Source organism: Salarias fasciatus, chromosome 11 (genome assembly GCF_902148845.1).
Source record: "Salarias fasciatus chromosome 11, fSalaFa1.1, whole genome shotgun sequence".
In the NCBI taxonomy this organism is placed as follows: domain Eukaryota; kingdom Metazoa; phylum Chordata; class Actinopteri; order Blenniiformes; family Blenniidae; genus Salarias; species Salarias fasciatus.
The window spans coordinates 7,311,631-7,330,978 of record NC_043755.1 but is presented as its reverse complement, the minus strand read 5'-3'; the positions used below and the strand labels follow the sequence as shown (position 1 = coordinate 7,330,978).

The 19,348-nt window shown below is 47.1% G+C and overlaps 1 protein-coding gene across 8 annotated transcripts in view; it reads right to left on the bottom strand.

Moving 5' to 3' along the window:
- The window catches only part of cicb (capicua transcriptional repressor b), a 36,124-nt gene that overhangs the window by 2,631 nt on the left and 14,145 nt on the right, over positions 1–19,348 (bottom strand). For 5 of the 8 annotated variants that reach the window (XR_003932417.1, XR_003932418.1, XM_030103035.1 and 2 more), the window contains 17 exons: positions 11,274–11,423; positions 10,957–11,131; positions 10,280–10,391; positions 9,988–10,170; positions 9,759–9,891; positions 9,482–9,660; positions 9,082–9,220; positions 8,346–8,443; positions 7,210–8,254; positions 6,970–7,109; positions 6,646–6,806; positions 3,915–4,108; positions 1,489–1,923; positions 1,050–1,402; positions 805–962; positions 554–714; positions 235–369 (listed from right to left, as the gene is read on the bottom strand). Coding sequence is in view for 6 of the 8 variants with exons in the window: in XM_030103035.1 (XP_029958895.1) it covers positions 235–369; positions 554–714; positions 805–962; positions 1,050–1,402; positions 1,489–1,923; positions 3,915–4,108; positions 6,646–6,806; positions 6,970–7,109; positions 7,210–8,254; positions 8,346–8,443; positions 9,082–9,220; positions 9,482–9,660; positions 9,759–9,891; positions 9,988–10,170; positions 10,280–10,391; positions 10,957–11,131; positions 11,274–11,423 (3,951 nt within the window). In the remaining 2 variants the exon portion in view is untranslated. The remainder of the gene's footprint in view (positions 1–234; positions 370–553; positions 715–804; positions 963–1,049; positions 1,403–1,488; positions 1,924–3,914; positions 4,109–6,645; positions 6,807–6,969; positions 7,110–7,209; positions 8,255–8,345; positions 8,444–9,081; positions 9,221–9,481; positions 9,661–9,758; positions 9,892–9,987; positions 10,171–10,279; positions 10,392–10,956; positions 11,132–11,273; positions 11,424–19,348) is intronic. The other 3 variants (XM_030103037.1, XM_030103039.1, XM_030103040.1) reach the window with 2 other exon arrangements.

Below are 19,348 nucleotides of genomic sequence, written 5' to 3'. Positions count from 1 at the left end.
TTGCTGATTCACTGCAGTGAATCTAGTTTATCCTCAGTCTAACTCAGAGAAGACGAGACAGATCAAACGATGATAACCCAACAGACTGGTTTTTAAATCATCACGAAGCAGAAGACTTTCAAATTCCTCAAAGCTGGATTGAGAATCTCCACAACCAGAAACAGACCAGGTGGGGTAACGCTGATCTTAAACACGCCGCCCCTGTCCTGAAGCTTCTCGGAGTGTGTGAATTACCTGCTCTGTCGAAGGTGAAGATGTCTCCCTCGCACTTCGCAGCACTTTTAGGCGTGTTGGGCTCAGAGCTGCAGCTGGAGCGCCGCCGACTCTTCCTCTTTGGAGACACTTGATCATCAGTGGCTGAGTCCAAATCTGAAAGAGGACAAACCCATTCACATCCCTGCATTCACAATAATAGCAAAACAGCCGATTTCAAATGACCCAGAAGCTGCTGACCCACAACAGTAACAACCCAATAAATAGCAGTGTGTGTGTGTGTGTGTGTGTGTGTGTGTGTGTGTGTGTGTGTGTGTGTGTGTGTGTAACGAAGTGAGACCTGTTGAGTTCTTCCTCTTGCGGCGGTAGCTGCCCAGGATGGCTCTGGGGGAAGTGGCCAGACTCTGCAGGGTGGGTGAAGGCAGGACCTCCTCGGGCCGGAACTCGGGCAGCTCGGCGAAGCGTTCCTCAAAATACACCTCCGACAACACCCTGCCCGTCCAACACGCACACATGCACAGAACGCAGAGTATATACACACCGTCCGAGGGACATGCGGCCTGCGGTCGTTACTCGAGGGCTCTAACTCACTTGTCCACCGAGTCGAAGGTCTTCTTCAGCGGAGGTGGGCGAGCTTTGACCTTTTTGGGAGTCGGGCCGTCTTTGTCGGTCTGTGGGGGAGGCAGGGTGGGCTCGGCGGCTGTGGGAGGGGGGAGAGGCGAGGAAGGGAGGGACTCCTTCCAGCCAGCCTGCACAGACAGTCCAACACAGCTGGTGAATACCGGAGCGCCGCCCGGTTTGGACGACCGCTGGCTGGATTGTTTTTAATTTCTCACCTCTTTGGTTGTGCTTTCTCTGTTCTTGGCTTCAGAGGCCTCTGCGGCGCCGCATCCCTCCGGGCCTCTGTCGGGGGGCGGCAGGGGCGGCGGCTCGTCGCTGGGATGTGCCGACGGAGACCTGGTCTGCCCCGCCGGCTCGGGATCAAAGGAAAAGTGACTGTTTACTGCCGCTTCCTTTTCTCTCTCCCTCTCTCTCTCCCGTTCTCTCTCCCTGTCTTTGTCCCGCTCTCTCTCCTTTCCCCGGCCCCCCCCATCATAGCTGCCCACGGGGATGGTGGCCACTGTCGCCTTCACCTTCTGCGGGATTCGCACCGGGAGCGGGGTTAGCTTGGGCGTGCCCGGCGCACTGCCTGCAACACAAAAACCCAAACATCAGTCACACAAGCTTGATTCCAAAAGCTCTTTTCTGGTCTGTAAACAGGACGGGCGGCCGTACCAGGCGTCTGCATCTGAAGAGGACTGCAGGGCCTTAAGGACACAGCTGGGCCACTGGGAGGCGCCACTGAGCTGCCGCCGCCGCCGCTGCTGCTGGCGGCGGTCTGCGCCTGCCTCTCCAGCTGCCTGTCTGGATGCGTCAGCAGCTCGGCCGGCCGGTCCGCCTGTCTGTCGGCGTGAGCCTGCGGGTGTGGGTGCGTGACGGCGACGGGCGTCGCGGTGTGCTTGGGCAGGATGTGGGGGGAAGCGCTGGAGGGGCTGGAGACGGAGTACACCACGCTGGGGGGCACCGCTGCCATGGAGACCACCCCTGTTGCCATGGTGACGCTAGGTGAAGAAGGGTAGATGGCCGTGACTATCTGTCCTCCGGAGGCCGAGGCGGGGGCCGAGGTGGAGGGCTGCGGAGACTGAGCGGCGGCTATGAGGGGGGGCTGACCTGGAGGAGGGAGACCGGGGTCAAATATTCATGTCACGCTGACGATACACAGTTTTACATCCGAAAATATTCATGTGACGTCTTTCCTTCAAAACAACTGTCAGGAGAAATTTGCACCGCTTTGTCTTGAGACGTTAACATGCAGAACATGAATAATTACATAATTACAGACATCATAGAAGCAGGGGAAGATTCTTAAAGTCACACCAGACTGAAATGAAGCTAAATCAGCTCAATTGAGTCAATTTCTAAAATCAACTAGTATAAAAGCAGGATGTGGTGTTTTTAGGGTGGATGGTCACGGCTGTGGCACGTCAGCTCACGCTCATTAAACCCAACATGTTGGTGTCAAACCTTTTTATCATCTTCACTAGTTCTTATTTTCCATGACTAATCTACAGGACACAGCCCTGCGCTCATTTCAGAGGGTTTGTGGAGACGCAAAGTTTGTTACTGATGAGTCACATAACAACCCGAATCACTCCACAATGGTTTGAATTTTTCCAGATCAAAACGATTCCAGTCGCCGGGGAACAATTCCTGTATTGTACTGCTGCAAAACCACACAGGTCTGTTAGTGAGATGTTTTTTTTTCTTCCTTTTTTGGAGGTCTTAAATGAGTCATGTGTTTACACTGTTACCTGCAAGGTCAGGGTAACGCTGCTCATTTTCATTTCTCGTGAAAAATAATCAGTTATATAAACTGGACTGGACATTTTCCAACACTGTATTATTCATTTGTCAAACTGAGAAGGATTTTCTCTCTCTCTCTCTCTCTATAAAAGATGCTCAATAAATGCCTCTGGTTTCTTCACAGAATATAAACACATAATTAACATGGAACTTATTGGTCAACCGGGATCAGCATTTAAGTCCGCTATCCAAACAAACTGTTCATGACTTTCTGTAAAGGCTGCGCATGGTCAGGAGCTAAAGCCAGTTTTCACTGTGAACTTTTCTGTTTGGAGCGTTTCTGTTTATGCACTGTTTAAACATTCTGTTTATGGAGTGATTTGTTTTTGTTTGTTTTTTTTACACTGACAAAAGAGAAAACAAAACAGCCACTACGACAGATATAAAGATCTAAATAAGTGAAATCAGTTCATGAGAGGAGTGAGTCTCTTTTTAAAACTCATAACGATTCTTTTTCGAATAAACAACTTCATACCTTCCTATTCCCGTCACACATTTCCTCTTTAAGTGTCTGAGATTTTGATTATACTGCAGCCCTGACTTGCTCTTTAAGTCGCACCAGCAGACACTTTTTTTTTTTTATTAAGATGAATCAGTGCCTGATCACTGATCTCAGAAGAAAAGAAGCAAATCACTCTCATAAGCCATTAAAATACTGGCTTTTGTAATTACTTTGGGAAAAATGTCCTTAGGACAATGTATTTTGCAGTCAAGCCAGAATTAATCTGTAAGCAAATTAAAAAAGTTATCAAATTTGGATGAAAAGCGTAATTTAGAAAGTAAACTGTAACTGATGCCAAGGCCGGAAATGCACAGTGCGTGCTTCTGCAATAAGGAGATAAACACAGCATCATTTTCACTATAATTTAATCCAAACTGCTGTGGATCTTCGAGACATTTTAGATATATTAAAAATAAAGTTAAAAAAAATTTCAGTACTTTTATGAATTATTGTTTATCATTTAATAGATGGGATATTTATTTTTTAATCAGATAATTAAAATCTCACCTGTCGTGGGCCAAAGACATACAATATTTCACTTGGTCATGTTTTCCCCATTTGTTTCAACCAATGGGCCACAAACCGTCACAATTTGAATCGAAGTTTTTGGTTCTGGTTTTTGGTTTTGGATGCACCTTTTTGTAGCCTTAAAACTAGTTTAATCAAGCTTCGACTGCTCGCCTTTGTTCTTGGGCAAACTGAATGTGCTTCGCTGCGTCTCACCTCTGATCCTGAGATGTTACAAAGTGTATCTTCAGTCACTTAAAGAAAGCACATCATTAATTCTCGCTCTAACCTGCGATCAGCGGCTGAACGAGCGTCTGCCCGGGCGGCGCGATGGCTGTGAACCCGAGCGTGGCGAGGGGCGAGGGGACGTACGCCGACCCGGGCACAGGCACGGCCTGCTGGGTGGGAGAAGCGCCGGTGGTGGTGGTGGACACGACGGGGATGGTGGATGGGACCCCCGGAGTGGACTGGACATAGGTGATCCTGAAGAGGTGCAGACAGAGATGGTTGGAGAACATAAAACACGGGGAGAAGGGACGGCGACATTTTCGCCTCGCTAAACGGAGGCAAACAGCGCTGCGGTTCAGCGATGAGGCAGAATGAGAGGCGATTAAAAGGAAAGAGGAAGACAAAAAGAGAAGTGCTGCAGTGAGGGTCAGCTTGTGAGTACATCCCAGCAAGTAGCACGACGTGACTAGTGCTCTGTGCGTGTGCGTGTGCGTGTGTGTGTGTGTGTGAGGAGCTGAGAGGTAGTGTGGGGGTGGCAGGCAGAGGCAACTTGGGCCACCAGCAGCATGACTAACACATCCAGAATAGAGCTGCAGTTACAGCTGCAACCCTGCTGGAGTTTTGGTGTTTTTCATTGTCTCCTCACTTTGCTTTAAAAATCAGGACTTACTGGAAGCCATGCAACTTCTACACAAATTCCCAAAACTCAACATTGCTTATTCTACCTTAATTCACTTTGTATTCAATAATAAAAACCCAATAAATTTTAAAAACCACCCCTCTTTCAGAGTATTCACAATGCCATGCCTTCTTGAAGCGAATTTTATTCCTCTATTAAACACGAGCAAAGCCCTCCGGAGATAAAACCGCCTTGTTTAAAACCAGGATAGGCGTAAAACGGTCCATTTGGATGGGTTTTTTACTCAGTCTACTACTGCTGAATAAACTTTTTATCATCGGTCCAAAGGGTGAAATTGTCATGTAAACACTCGTTCTGATTGCCGTCTATTTTGGGAGTAAACACGCTCGCTTTGCGTACTCACTCAATTCCTTTAAGCTCTTAATGATTCGAGGGGAGTTACTGTCGGATAAGTAATGTTTATGGGGGATTCTGAATGAAGTCCCATGAGTAGCTGGCCTCGTTCCTTTAATCGCTGCTGTAGTACCTTTAGATTAAAAACAAAATTAAAAAAAAAAAAAAAAAAAAAAAAAAAAAAAATCAGCAAATGGCAGGTCCTTGGTTTGAATGCTGGAGCTCACACGCAACACGCAAACGAAATGCATATTTGATACATTAAATATCACCACTGTCAGCTACAGAGAAGTAAACTGTGGATAATGGAGTGATTACGCAGATAAACAGTAGCTCAGGGGCTCGAGGGGCGATGGTGAGTGGAGCTGGCATATGTTCATTAATGGATGTCTGTTTATCAGTGCTGACTCAAGCTTTACTGGCACATAATTTGTTTATAACCCTTCCAGACATCTGATTTGAAATATTGTTGGGTTCGTCTCTCTGTTATAGCTTTTAGGCTGTCAGTCTGCATTACAGAAACGTCCCACTGCGACTGTTTAATGACTCAAGCTGTACTGGAGCTAAAAATCCAGATGTGAGACTTAATGTTATCAGGAGAGCAGAAGAGCTTTCACACATGATGCAGGGGTGAATGGAGAAGAAAAAACCTGACTTCTTTATCATCGATGCTATAATCTACACCAGTTAAGCGTCTAAAGCTTTCTGGAAAAAACAAGTATTTTAACAGAAGATATAAGACAGTGTATTGAGTCCGTCTACCAGGCTTCTAGGAAATACCTCTCCAGGATATCACATAAAAAAAAAAAAAAAGAAAAAAAGAAATATGATGAGCGCTTATCTTTTTCAGAAGCAGCCACCGACTGAAACACTACTGCTGCCACACACAGCACAACAGCTGAATTACTGATGCGTTTGTCAATTACGCACTGACCCCACAATTTGCAAATTTCAGCTCTCTTTGGTGAACAGGCAGCGGGTCAGAATCTGAGCAGAAGCAGTGTGAACCACAGAGAAATTAAATATCTGTGCCCAGCTCAACAGTACTGTAGAAAAGCATAATGTGGTCTTAATGATTGATCATGCTGAAAATTCTGCTTAAATGGTGCTGAACCGGAAAGATGTAGAGAAGAGGGAACTTTTACTGATGATGGCAAAATGCAATAACAAAAACATTTCACCTAGAAATAAGAAATAACATTAACTTCTTGTGCTGTAACTAGTATCTTGTACAGTTGGCTAATTAAAGACTAACACTGCAAAAATGAGGCCCATAAAAATCTAATTTAAAATCTCAAGTGTTTTTTGAGAAGCTAATTTTATTATGCTGTTGTGAGAACTCAGCAGAACAAAAGTATTGAGATTGTGGTGTTTTGCATTTAAACGTAATTTATTGCAGCAGTTTTGGAATTAGGCATTCCGAATGAAACGGTCTTAAAAAAACACACTTTTACCAACACAAGAGTGATTATTTGAATGCTTGAAAGAGAGCATTAAAATCATTTGCTTAACAGACAGTTTACTAAATGTTTCAGTTCGGAATATATTTGTTTTGGCACTCTTTGTTTTGGCTGTTTATGATTCTAAAGCGATCCTGTCGGCCCACGCTCTAAACCCACCAAACCTGCTGCCTGCCTGTCCTGTGGGGGTCTCTGTATGCAGCCTGCCAGACATGATAAGAGTCACAGGGAGCGGTATAAAGAGGGTGGTTTGCCTGATTAAAGAGCTCCAGCATTCATGTTTGTTCTTTGATTCCTACCTTGTTGGTGCTGGCGGCAGCAGCACGGCCTGTGAAGGGGCTGATCCCGGAGCCACCACGGCTGCGGCGCCCACCGTTACTGGAAAGGGGCTAGCGGGATGCACCGCTCCACCCTGAGGCAGCTGGGACTGCACCACAGGCATGGGGGCAATCTGGATGATCTGCAGAGGCACAGACAGAGCAGGCCGTGAAGGGAAGAGGAAACCAAATACAAAATCTATGAAGAGGCGGGGCGAGTGGCCGAGGCGACGGCTTGCTTTTACTTGGGAGTTATCGACAAAGCGGCTACAATTTAGACAAATTATCAGCGGCACGCTTGCTGACCTTGCTTCCGGACTGAGCGCCGTTCTGGACAGGAACAGGTGGAGCCACAATGGGAAACTGTTGGGTGGGGGCTGGCGCAGTTCGAACTGTTGCCATGGGAACAAGCATTTTACCCTGGAGCACCGGAGACTGGGTTTGCACTGAAGGAGACGAAGAGACGGGGGGCGGGGGTCACCGGGAGTCAGCGCAGGCGATCAGCGGTAGAAACGGCAGTGTCATGTCTGCAGTGGGAGCTCTCACCTCTGGTCCCCGGACTGACCACTCCCACCGCCGGGCTGGACGTGTATCCTGCCAGTGAACTTGCGCCCTGCTGTTTTCCGTTGGCCAGGGACATGTGTGTCGGTGGGGCTGTGGGCAGGTTGAAGATACTGGTTGGCTGGCTGAGCTGCTGAGGTGGACTCTTGGGGTGGTTGTTGTTGTTGTTGTTGTTGGCAGGTAGGGTTGGCAGAATGTACTGGACTTGTGTGATGGCCTTACCCCCAGGGGGAGCCAGTGAGGAGGCGGGGAGAAACTGGGGCTGAAGCAAGGGCAGAGGCAGGGGCCCGTTGGCTTGGCTGTGTGGGGCTGAGACGGCTGTGGAGGAGAGGGTCTGCTGCGGGGAGGGGTGCGGCTGAGGGGAGGGGGTGATGAGCTGTACAGCGGGCTGGGCAGACAAAGCTCCCCCTAACACCAAATTAGTCACCACACCGCCTGGGCCCGCTCCACCTACGGGATTAGGAGACGACGAGGAGTAGTACCCACCCCCTGGAGCCGAGGCCCCGGCTCCTGATCCGGAACCAAGCACCAGTTGGTGGTGGTGGTGGTGGTGCTGCTGCTGCTGCTGGGGGGTCAGGGACTTCCTGTCTGGTGGGTGTGGGCTGGAAGAAGTGCCTCCGTCTCTGGGTTTGCTGGCGATCGGGAGCGGAGTACTGATGACAGGGCGCATCACGTTGGTGACCACCGTGGAGGCCACCCTCACGGCGCCAATGCCCAGGAGGGGGTTGGAGCCCAGGGGACCTACTGATGAGGACGGAGGCCCTCCAGCTGGAGAAGGGACTGACTGGCCAGAGGAGAGGGAGAGAGAGGAGGTGGGAACATTCCCGCCTCCCTCGCACCCAAATGCATCTTTACCATCTCCCTCTCCTCTCTCCTTCCTCCTGAGGTCAGAGAAGCCTCCCCCTCCTGATCTCCCCTCGTCGTATCGCTTGCTGGTGGGGTAAGAGGACAGTGAGACACTCCTGCCATGAGGGGTGTGATGTGAGGATGAGGATGATGCAGAGGAGCAGATGACTGGAGCAAAAACTCTCTGAAAAGGATGACAGATGCATCTTATTAATTAATCAAACTGGGATGTCAGAAAGTGAAACTATCAACAACGGGACAGGAAATGTCGTTACCTTGCGATCGCTTTCATCCCCTGAACCGTTCTCACTGTCGCTGTCAGTCACTCGCTCTTTACACTTGAGGTCTATGGAACTGCTCGGATAAGGGTCCTCTGTGGGAGAAAGAGAAAAAAAAAAAAAAACCCACTACAGCTTCACTTGACAAGCTTTGAATCCAAAAGTCTATTTTAAACCATTTAACTGTTCACAGTTAAAGAAAAACAAGCGTACTAATTGCGTCAGTGTTACTCTGTTTGGATTCCTCTTCTGGAGGAACTTTCACCAAACAGGGGACATTAATTTAAATTACATGATTGAAAAGGTATCAATCACAGAAATGAGCATTTCCATGGTATTGATATGTAAGGTCATTTTTATGAAGACAAAATGGAATGTACCAAATTATGGATAAGTGAGAATCTTCACAGACACACTTGAATGGAGCTCATGTGCAAGACACAACTCCTCATTTATCAGCCTTCTAAAATTTGAGGTGTTAATGTTGTGTAAAAATAGCTCTAAATGGTAAGTTAAACAGCACTGAGAGAATATATGGCATGCCACTGAATAACAGTATCACTTTTAAGGCATCGCTGCTGCCACCAAGCCTGAATTGTGTGAGAGAGAACTTTACTGCGCTGTTGAAGGGGATTTCTACTTGCACGCAACCAACAATCTGGGTCAGAGCGAGAAGCGCGGTGTTCTTATGCTTTAATATGATCTAATGAGAAGAGTGAGGCTGACTTCTCACCAATGACATCATCGTCACCCTCCTCCTCACAGATGACCATTCGCTCCTCGTCGCTGGTCATGTCCTCGCTGACTCCCCGCTGAGACTGCGACAGCGGAGGAGCGTGGCTCGAAAACTGACTGCCACCGTCCCCGCACATCTGAGAGAACGAGGACACACAGTTAAAAGGCTTCTCGCCGGCACAGGTTGATTACGGAACGCCATCGAAGTGACTTTCTGTACACGTTCTCTCAAGTACTTGCACCTCAAGATGTTTGACAAAAAAAGATGAATTGGAAAGTAAATCCAGCAAATGGCAACAAACTGTGACTTTAATTACTTTTTGTTTCAATAAAACTCTATAAACACTGCCGCAAGTACCAACTGCTTGCAGTTTGTTTAGCAATAAGACAAAGCTTACCTGTGCCAGCTCTGCCAGAGCTTGTGTGTTTCCCCGGTCGCCCCGCTCCAGACTGTGCACGGCACTTTGAGAGAAAGCTCTGGGACGAGTAAGCTGACCCACAGGACCCTCTGCTGCGCTCCTCTCTGAAACTCCCACTACACCCGCAATGACTCCCTTCAGCTCCACAGAATGGGGCTCTGACAAGTGAAATAAAACAAACAAAAAAAAAAAAACTTGTCAAACAAATTGAAACTTGCCTGGATGTTGTTCACTGTGAGAGCCAAATGAGACTGACCTGTGGATTCAGACATACTCCTCTCTCTGATGTCTTTGCCCCCTGGGACCCCACGACCTTCAGAGCTGGACTTCTTCCTGTCTTTGTTGCACCACTTCCAGTCTGGGTGGGCCTTAAAGTGGGCCTCTTTCACCTGGGAGGTAGAGAAGAACAATATATGTCACATATGTCCCACTGCTTACATTACACTCAGGATAACAGCTACTTATTTGCATGTGCATCTGTGTACCTGAAAGGCTAAGTCATGATATTTTTGTTTCTCTTTAGGTCCCAGGGCGTACCACCACTCCCCAAGAATCTTGCTGACTGTTCGGTTGTCCTGGTTCGGGTGTCGCTGGTGCACCAACGCTCGATGGCGCTTACTGAAAATCATAAATGCGTTCATTGGTCGTCTGATGTGGTCCTTTTCCCTCTGAAAAAGAAAAAGAAAAAATACAACATTACAACGAAATATTACAATACACACGTTAGCTCAATAAACACTGCGTATGACGACGCTGTGGATGCAGTGTGAAGTCTACCTTTCCTGGGCTGCTCTTGTCTCCATCTTTGGGCAGTGCACTGAGGGACTGAGTGCGTCTCTTCACTGGAGATGTGGTGAGGGGCTGCTCTGGTATGACTCCCGGGAGGAAGCTAGGAGGGGAACAGAAACATCTATTTGTCTGTAATCTGCAGCAGAACTTTGAAGACTGTGACAGCGTGCAGACGGACACCTAAACACTTTATTCCTCTTTCCCTGCTCACATTGGGTTTAACTCACCTTGGAGATGTGAATTTTTTCAGATATAGATACAAAACACAAGTAGTTCATCTCCCATGAGATGCATCAGCAGATTCAACAGAAAGCTCATCCATTTCAGTGGCTGACAGCACGGCCACTGCCTTTCATATAGTGATAGAGACCAGAGAAGGAATGCTTTTGTTCCCATCTGCTTTGTTCTGGCATTGAGCTCCTCTGCCCAAATTAGAGCGAGGATACAGAAAATATCACACTGCCTAACTGTATGTGTGGGTACACAGCACCACACGAAAAATTGCTGTGAAAGCTGGCTTGAGCAAATACATAACCACTTTAAAGGATGAACAACTGATAATGCAAAAAAAGTATGTGCTATTTTTCCTCTATGAGTTTCTTTAGCCTATGGGCTTCACACACAAGAAAATTTAAACAAACAAACAAAAAAGCAACTGCTCTTACGGGTCATCCACGTCACTCTCAGTTTCACTGTCTGGCCTCTCCCTCTCTGCATCTCCTTTCTCCTTCTCTGGAGGCGGCTCATCAGAGGAAGGGGGGGGCCGGGACGGGGGACCTCTCTCTGCGGTGGGAGGGGCCTCTGCAGGCTCCAGTGACAGCGCTGCCACCCCCTGACATTCTGAGGAAAAACAACAAAAGAGATGAACAGCAATTTCAAGCAGCACAAACAAACCAAAAAAAAAAAACTGTATAAACAGGTAGATCACTGCTGAAAACAACTTCTCCACAGCTATTACATCAGTCAGGAGCTGAAACGGTACCTGTCTTCAGACTCGCTGCTTGGGGGTGGTTAACTGGGTGCTGGCCCTCTCCTGGCTGAGAGGGAGCATCTGACTGGGTAGGTGCTAGAAATGGGACCAGCGAATGCCAAGGGAAGACTGGAACTGATCTGGGCTCGACATTGGTCCACACTGCAGAAGAAAAGAATATTAATTTTATAATTCTCAGCAATCGGGTTCCAAAGAAACAGTCATTTTAAGATTCATGTTATCGTGCTACTATTTCCTTTGACAGGAAACCACAGCTCTCACAGTTACATCATGCCTGTGTTTATATCTTAATGAACGATTATTACCATTTCAAAGTGTGCTTGTTATTCTTTTGTTTTAACTTTAGTTGAAAAGACAAAATGATTAATGAACCCTGACTACAATTTAGTATGTGTAGCAGTAGTTTGTTTGGACATAGAGCAGTAGATTATTTGAACTTGAAGATTAGTTAACACTGGAGAGGGTGAAGGGAGGCAGTCCATTTCCTGGCAGAAAAGAAGAGCTTCGGAGCTCTCAGAACTACCAGGAATATCAGTGCAGCCACAAAAGCAGACCTCAATCCACTTAACTGGTTAAATCACTTCAACAACAGCAGATGTACAAAAGGACTCTCTGTTCTCAATAACAGGCTGTATGTAGGAGAACAGAAGCTGCTACATTCTGAATCAAAAGCTGTTCAGCTATTGTGCATTTTCACTATTGATTTAAAAAGTCATATAAACGATTTTCTGAAGAGAGTAAAAAAAAAAGTCAAACCATCACCTTAAAGCCATCACAAATAGGCTGAATATCTCATATTGTACATTACTAAAGCCTGACAGCAAGTAAACACTGATGTGCGTATACAGAACTGACAAGAAAAGCAAACATGAAAGGGATGTGAAATGGACTAACCAAACATGCTTAATCCTTGGCGAAGATACTGAGGATTCTCGGATGAGAACATGGTTGAATGAAATCCTTGATGTTCCTCCAAAAAATAATGATAATGATAGGTCTTTTTTAAAATGTCTCTTCTACGACACACAGCAATCCAAGAGAGGAGACATGTTTAATCCAAAATCTCGAGCAGATATTGCTGGGAAGCGGATGACGACACGTGCTCAGTGGTGTTTGTATCCGTCTCATCCCTACAGGTTGCAGTCATCATTCACAACAATTACTGCATCATCTCCCGGAGCTGACGAGCTTTCAACATGCGTCATACGAGAGGTATATTTTTTTTTTTTTTTTGGGGGGGGGGTAAATAAATTACGACAACAGACCCCCGTTTCGCAGAGTGCCGCAGACGAATAAACGCATCAACGGACAAAATGTACTGTAAACGATCACAATAGAAAACAAAAACTTAGGTAGCGTCTTTAAGAATGTAACAGTGCAGAGACGACCCACTGAAAAGATGATTATGATCGAAGGCGAGCTCTCTCCTCCCTTTGGTCTAATTACCCCCGATGCCCTCTCTCCCCGTTTGTTTACATTACTACAGCAGCTCGGCCATGAAGGGGTTAACAAGGCCTCTCGCCCATCCACGGCCTGGGTTAAAACATCCGCCCGGGAACTACGCAGTCCTTCTGGGCCATGTCAGACCGTGCCCTGCGCTACAGTACAGCCGCGGGCAGGCTGGCTCCGTGGGCGATGAGAAACTCATAAAGCCCCCCCGACTCTTGGAGGTCCGGGGCTGCTTCTGTCAGAGATCCCCGTATCGATCAGGCTCTATGGCGCTGCAACAAGCCAAGCTGGAGTCTGTTTAATGAAGACTTAAGACGAGTGTTTATGATCCGAGCGGCCACCGTTTAACACCGACTTGAAATACTTGCTGAATCATATGGGGATACACCGAGAGGACCATTTAGCTGCCTCTTGCAATCAAAGGAGCCTCAAGTGCACCGCTCCAGATTGGACCAACCTCTCGGGAACGCCCCTGGTCGTGCACCCGCCGCACAGACACGGCCAAAAGAAACGCAATTGTTCTCATATCTCAGCTCTAGAGGTTCACTCACAAGTGTGCAATGCGTGGCGAAACAATCCAATGCTGGCTGTCTGATCGGTGCATTACTCAGTAATACTAACTTCTTTACGTTACTCGATATGCACCTGTTTTGAGTTCAGCTATCACCTGCTAGAAAAGACCAACCGCCGGCTTGGATCTATCCTCGGTGTGCACGCAGAAGATGTTGTTGTTGTTGACCGTAAATCTGGTGCATTCATCCATCACCCTGTAGCCCGCTATCCATCAGCGTGATTACCAGGAGAGACCCCTACAATCCCGTCTTTGAGAGCACGCAGCGCATCGAGCTGCTCCTACCTGAACAATACGGCCACGGACCTGAACGATTTGACTACAGACCTGGCGTTAGCTAGCGACAGAGGACAGACTACAACAACACAGCGATAACAGCGGGCAGAAAACGAGGATGTAAGCCGCTGGATTTTCCCCTCACTCCTCCTTCTCCTCCTCTTTCTCCTCCGACTCGGACGAGCTTTCCGAGGAAGAGAACCAGGGGCTGGTGGAAGATGCGGCGGCGGCGAGGAGGGGGGGTAGAGAGGGGGGGGGGGGGCTTTAAAAACAAGCGACGTCCAGGTTAAAGCTGCTGGAGAGGAGGTCCGTCCGTCTGCAGCAGGTTAGCTAGCCACTCCGCTCGGACGACATCGCGCGCGCTGTCCGGTCCGTCTGTTACACGCGTTGTTCTGGCCAACAGAAGTCCTCGTGTCGCATCTCTACAGCTCCCACCACAAGTTTACTCCCTTATTTGTGTCTCGTTGTGTGCCTCTCTCGCCAGTTTTGGCCCTTTCTTTCTCTTTCCCTCCCTCTTCCTCTTGTTGTAAACTAGGCTGCCTGCCCCCCCAGTGCTCGTCCCCCTCCCCTTCTCGTCCTGTCAACCTCGCCCAGCCTTGTCCCGCCTCCCTCAGCAAACGCCGCTCGCCCATTGGTCAACAGAGCCACCTGTCATCTGCCCACGTCGAGCTCTGATTGGTCGTAGTGTGCACTGGAATGCCAGTCATATGCAAATTTAACCCGGCTTTACCTCTTTAATCTCTTCTCATCCTAAAAAATACCCTCCTTTTTGATATGTACAGCGAATAAATGAAAAACACGATATACCTCGGTTATCCCAATGCACGCACCCCATCTGGAGTGATATTAAAGCCTCAAAAGTGCGCATTTTTGGTGTTTCTCTTCATAGACCCGCCCCGTCCTCCTCTCATTGGCGGATGAGTCGTAGTAAACCTTGACTGATGGCGCGAAGGCGCGAATAAAGAGTCGACACTCAGATGTAGGCCAACCAATGACTTAACAGAAGTCAGACACAATCCCGCCTCCTTTACAAATGCTGGGCTCCAAGTTTAATACCCAAGAAGACCGTCCGTGAAGAGAGGCGCTGCTGTGCTAACCACTGTTTACCTGCCACGCTGCTTTTCGACTCTGCCATCTGCAGAGGATGCACTAGAGTGCAGAGCTTTGGGGTCAAAATGGCAATGCACTTCTGCACTTACTGAACATGAAAGCAAAACTGCAAGAGTGGTTTCATATTGAGAGAAAGAGATGAAAAACTTCCTTAATTTACTGATGCTGCAACTCGGCTTTTCAGACGCACAGAAGGGATTCAAGTGATGTAATTTTGCACCACGAACAGCCCTTGTATATTCTCAAACTGCTTTTTTTTCTTTACTCTTTGATGGAAACATGCTTCCTCCAATTTTTTTTTTCATTACATGTTTGCTGCAAAACCTCCAGGAGACATGAGAGACAAAGGCACAGAGAGAAATAGAAAAATAGAAATTTAAACAGGACAGTCAGTGTGGTTAGAACAAGAGAAAAAATGGGTGGAACAAGCTAAGAGTGGAGAGGACCGGAGGGTAAAAATAGACTAGGAGTCATTTTCAGCAGGAGAGGTAGAGAGGGAGGGAGGGAGGGAGAGGGAGGTGGTAGAGAGAAAACAACTTGTGAAAACAGTTCTCTTGAAGGGAGGAGTGTGTGGGGGAGACAGTGGGAGACAAAGGAAAGGCAACATAATGTTCATGTATAACTCAAAAGGTGAGGGAAAATGGCGCATATGTGTGGTAAGGTTTCCCGCTACACTGCATGAGTCAAGAAGTCATGCTCAGCTTGGCTCGTGTATCCATAAAACAAATACAATACTGGGAGGGACTTAATTATCAGCAGCAGCCAGTCAGCACATCAGGAGCTTCGATCTAACCAATAAGACTATGAGAGCAACTGGCAGCTGCAGTCCTCAGTAGTAAAAAAAGTTAACCCTGTGAGTCCTGCGTAACAGTTCCTTTTTACCTGATAAATATCACACAGTGAATACTTCACAGAACAAAATGATTGAGAAACCACGGGCATCAGTAATGTATATACCGCAATGCGATAAGTGGTGGCCGAGTGTCCTTTAAATCGGGCTCTTACAACAACAGTTGTTAGAAAAGGAGACACAGACAGAGTGAGAGATTAAGGCTTATCAACTCCTCAGAGCTCACAACAAGTCAATCCAGTAAACGCAGAGAGGAGGGAGTCGAGCAGCTTGGCTCACACAGTGAAAGGAAAACAGGGTGAAAGAGGACAGGGGTGGAGATGAGGGATTACTGTGGCTGCTCAGCGGTTACAACCCTGAGTAAACAGCACAATTTCTGAGTGATGAATTACATCTGACTAATTATTTAGAGAAGACGAATGTCTTTTTCCTCAAGCTTTTTTTTTTTGGGACGGTCTGAATTTGCTATTGGCTCACAACAAAAGGCTGTAAAAGAGTCTTTGTAAAAGGTGGTGGAGACAATAGTGGTTGTCGCAGCTATTCGAGCACAAAAGATGTGTGGGTGAAATATGAAAATATGTTCGCTGCATACACATAAAGTTCCAGAGAGGAGTCGTGAAAGTCAACATGAAACAATGGTGGGAAATCAAGAGTTTTAGCGCTTAGTCATACAAAATAGAGATAAGTTTTGAAAACTGGCAAGAGTAAGTGAGAAGGTGTGAAGAACAACACTAAAAGAGAATTTCCCCCTAAAGCTAAGCTTAACCATCTCTCCCTGCTGCTGTGCTGGCAGTGCAATATTTGTGTAGGTGTTCAGCAGCTTCCATTGGCTGTCTCTACTCAGAGACTTCATGCTTTTAATGTGCAAACGCAGGCATGTCTCTGGCTCCTAATTACATCTGTCAAACGCCACGTGACGACACACGAGAAACTTCTCCTCCTCCTTTTTTTACCTGCACTGTGTGCGGGCACAGCGCCGCCCTCAACTCACTCACTCACTCACTCTCCCATCCCATTCCCCCCATCCCTTAATTCATCTTCCACCCCTGTGCTCTGTGTCTCTCCCTCCCACAACCCACCATTTGCTCCGTCCAATTATAACTCGATCCACCAGTCTTTTGCTGTTACCATAGCAACAGCTATGTTGGGCACATGTTCCCATGTTGCCGATGGTCACCACTCTGCCACTGACCATCACCGTCGATCGCGTCAAAAATAAACGCAGTCCGTCGTTTGCACGGAGGTCACGGACGCCGGGCTGGATGTCTTGAAGGGGCAGAGCCATCAGAGCTTTTGCTAGGCGCTGCTCTCGCTCCTGGCTTCGTTCTAGTTTCACATGAAGCGAGAAATGATTCTACCAGATATTTTGTGCAGTGTCGCAAAGGACACCTTCATCATTCAGGACATTGACACTGCACTTATTAGGACTTGGACAGAGTCACACTTCCCACACTGCACTGCAGACTCACGGATCCTCTTCCCAGCAACAAAGAAATTACATGAATAACAAACTTGAGACCAGTGTTTGGAGCTCCAGATCACTCCATCCACTCAAGAGCACAACCCTGTAATGTGAGAGTTTGGCCATTTGGGGGCAGTACTACTCTGCAGATGAATGACTAGCTGAATGGCAGCACCAGAAAACCCCAGCAAAGCAAAGACAGTGAGGCGAGATGATGCCAGGGAAGGAGAGGAGGAGAGAGGGATGAAGGAGAGAAAAGATACGGTCAAGGAAAAATAAAAAAATAAAACTTCTTATAAACTTTATAAGATACAGTCAGTAACCATGACCTGCTCTGTACTACAAATGCAAGTTTGTCAGAGATCTTGAGGATGCAGCAACAAATTGCAGGTATCGGTCGAACTTTACATGCATGCAAAATCTCGAAGGCACCTCAGTCTAAAGTAATCCCACTGCACCAATGCTTTTCCAGAATCCCTCCAGAGTGTGATTCGTCCAATAGCAGACGGGATTATCAGTGCACATGACTTTTGTGGTGAGTCTTGAGGGCTTCGCATGTGCTCTGGTGCCAGTCTACATGGCTGTGTGATCCAGATGTGGTTGTTGCCATGGCCAGGGAGGATATGCAGGGCTTTAAGCGTTACGTAAAGCAGGGGCGGGGGGGAGAGTGGGGATGTTATTCCCGGGTATCCGTATCCGGGTAGACCAGGATGAAGGGAGCGAAGTGGAAAGGAGGGGAAACGGAGCCACCGCAATGCGATGGAGCAAAGGGTTAAAAAAAACTGTGTCATAATTCTTCCGAAAGAAAAATCAAAAAAGGAGATGAAGAAGGAAGGCGGGAGAGCAGAGGAAAAGCCGTATCCCAGCGCAAAAAAAGAAAAAAAAAATCAAGCAAAAAAAGTGTAATCACGTGTACTAAAGGGAGTGCGACATGTTTACTCAATGTGGCACAAACTATGCGCGCATGTTTGTGTGAGCAAAAGACACAACGAGACAGAGAATTATGCACGCACAACAGACAATGACTGCCCTGAAATTCTGCTTCAAAATATTTGAAACTGTGGGAACTTGAACATGACAAAGCAATGAAACATAGCACAGTCACTGAAGATGCTGAAAGTGCACAAAACATCCTCTGTTCTCCAAGTGATCATGCTCATGATTGCAGACGTAGTCATGCAGCAGCGTGTGAGCTGCAGAGTCGTTGCATGATGTGGACATGAAGAGAAAGCTGTGTTTTTTTTCTGAAGATTTTCGGTGCAATAAGAACATTAAGGCTGAACAACAAAATCTACATAAAGACCTTCCGCACGCACTTCAGAGTATTGAAGCAAGTTCTCGTTTGAGGAGGCTACACTCACTCTGAGAGAGGCAAAACATTTTCCTAATGCATGCTGGTAATGAAGGTATTAGTTTAGACAATGACAGACGACAGTGGAGGGTGAGGAAGTGGCTGCGTGCAAATATGAGTTTGTAATTGATATTTGACCTCAAATACTTTGGTCTGCGCTTGAATTATTTAGAGGAAACCCTTGGATCATCCAGCAGCTTCACTGTTGGCAGCGAATGTTTACTTAAAAACGCTCAAGATTGAATGAGAAGGAATCTTCAGTAACGTGTAAATACGTCTTTCAATCTAACTGAAAAATAACATGAAACCTCACGTGCGACACACACACACACACACACACACACACACACACACACACAGACACAGGCGTACACATACAAAAACGGGGGTGGGGGTGGGGGGGCACGCTTTCTATTTGTGAATATTGTGTTATGTACAAGCTCCATCAGTGTGATGTTTTCTTTGTTGCCATGGCAACAGACGTTTGGCGCTCATACATCATTTCCGGTACTCTGTGACTGACAACACTCTGCTACTTTGTCTCATGCAGATACACACAACACACACACACATACACGCACGCACACATGCACACACGCACACACACACACACACACACACACACACACACACACACACACACACACACACACACACACACACATTATATGCAACACACGTGACACCATGAAGTAAAAAAAAAAGCAACATCGTCATCCTTCACCTTGTCGTTAGCTGTCTCCAATAATTTCTTTCTTTTTTGTAGGAAGTTGAAGGTAACGCTAAAAAAATGTAATTCATGTACTAAGTAGCACATCTTAGGTGGGAAAATATATAGTCATGCACACGGTGCACAGCGTTAGTCTAATCAGACGGTTGCTGTATATTACTGAGTGAATTAACAAACACACATCGAATCAGTGTGTAAGATTTAACATTAGATCAGGGGTTTTCAAAGCGTGGGAGGCAATCACATTGCTCCCTCAGGCCCCCACTC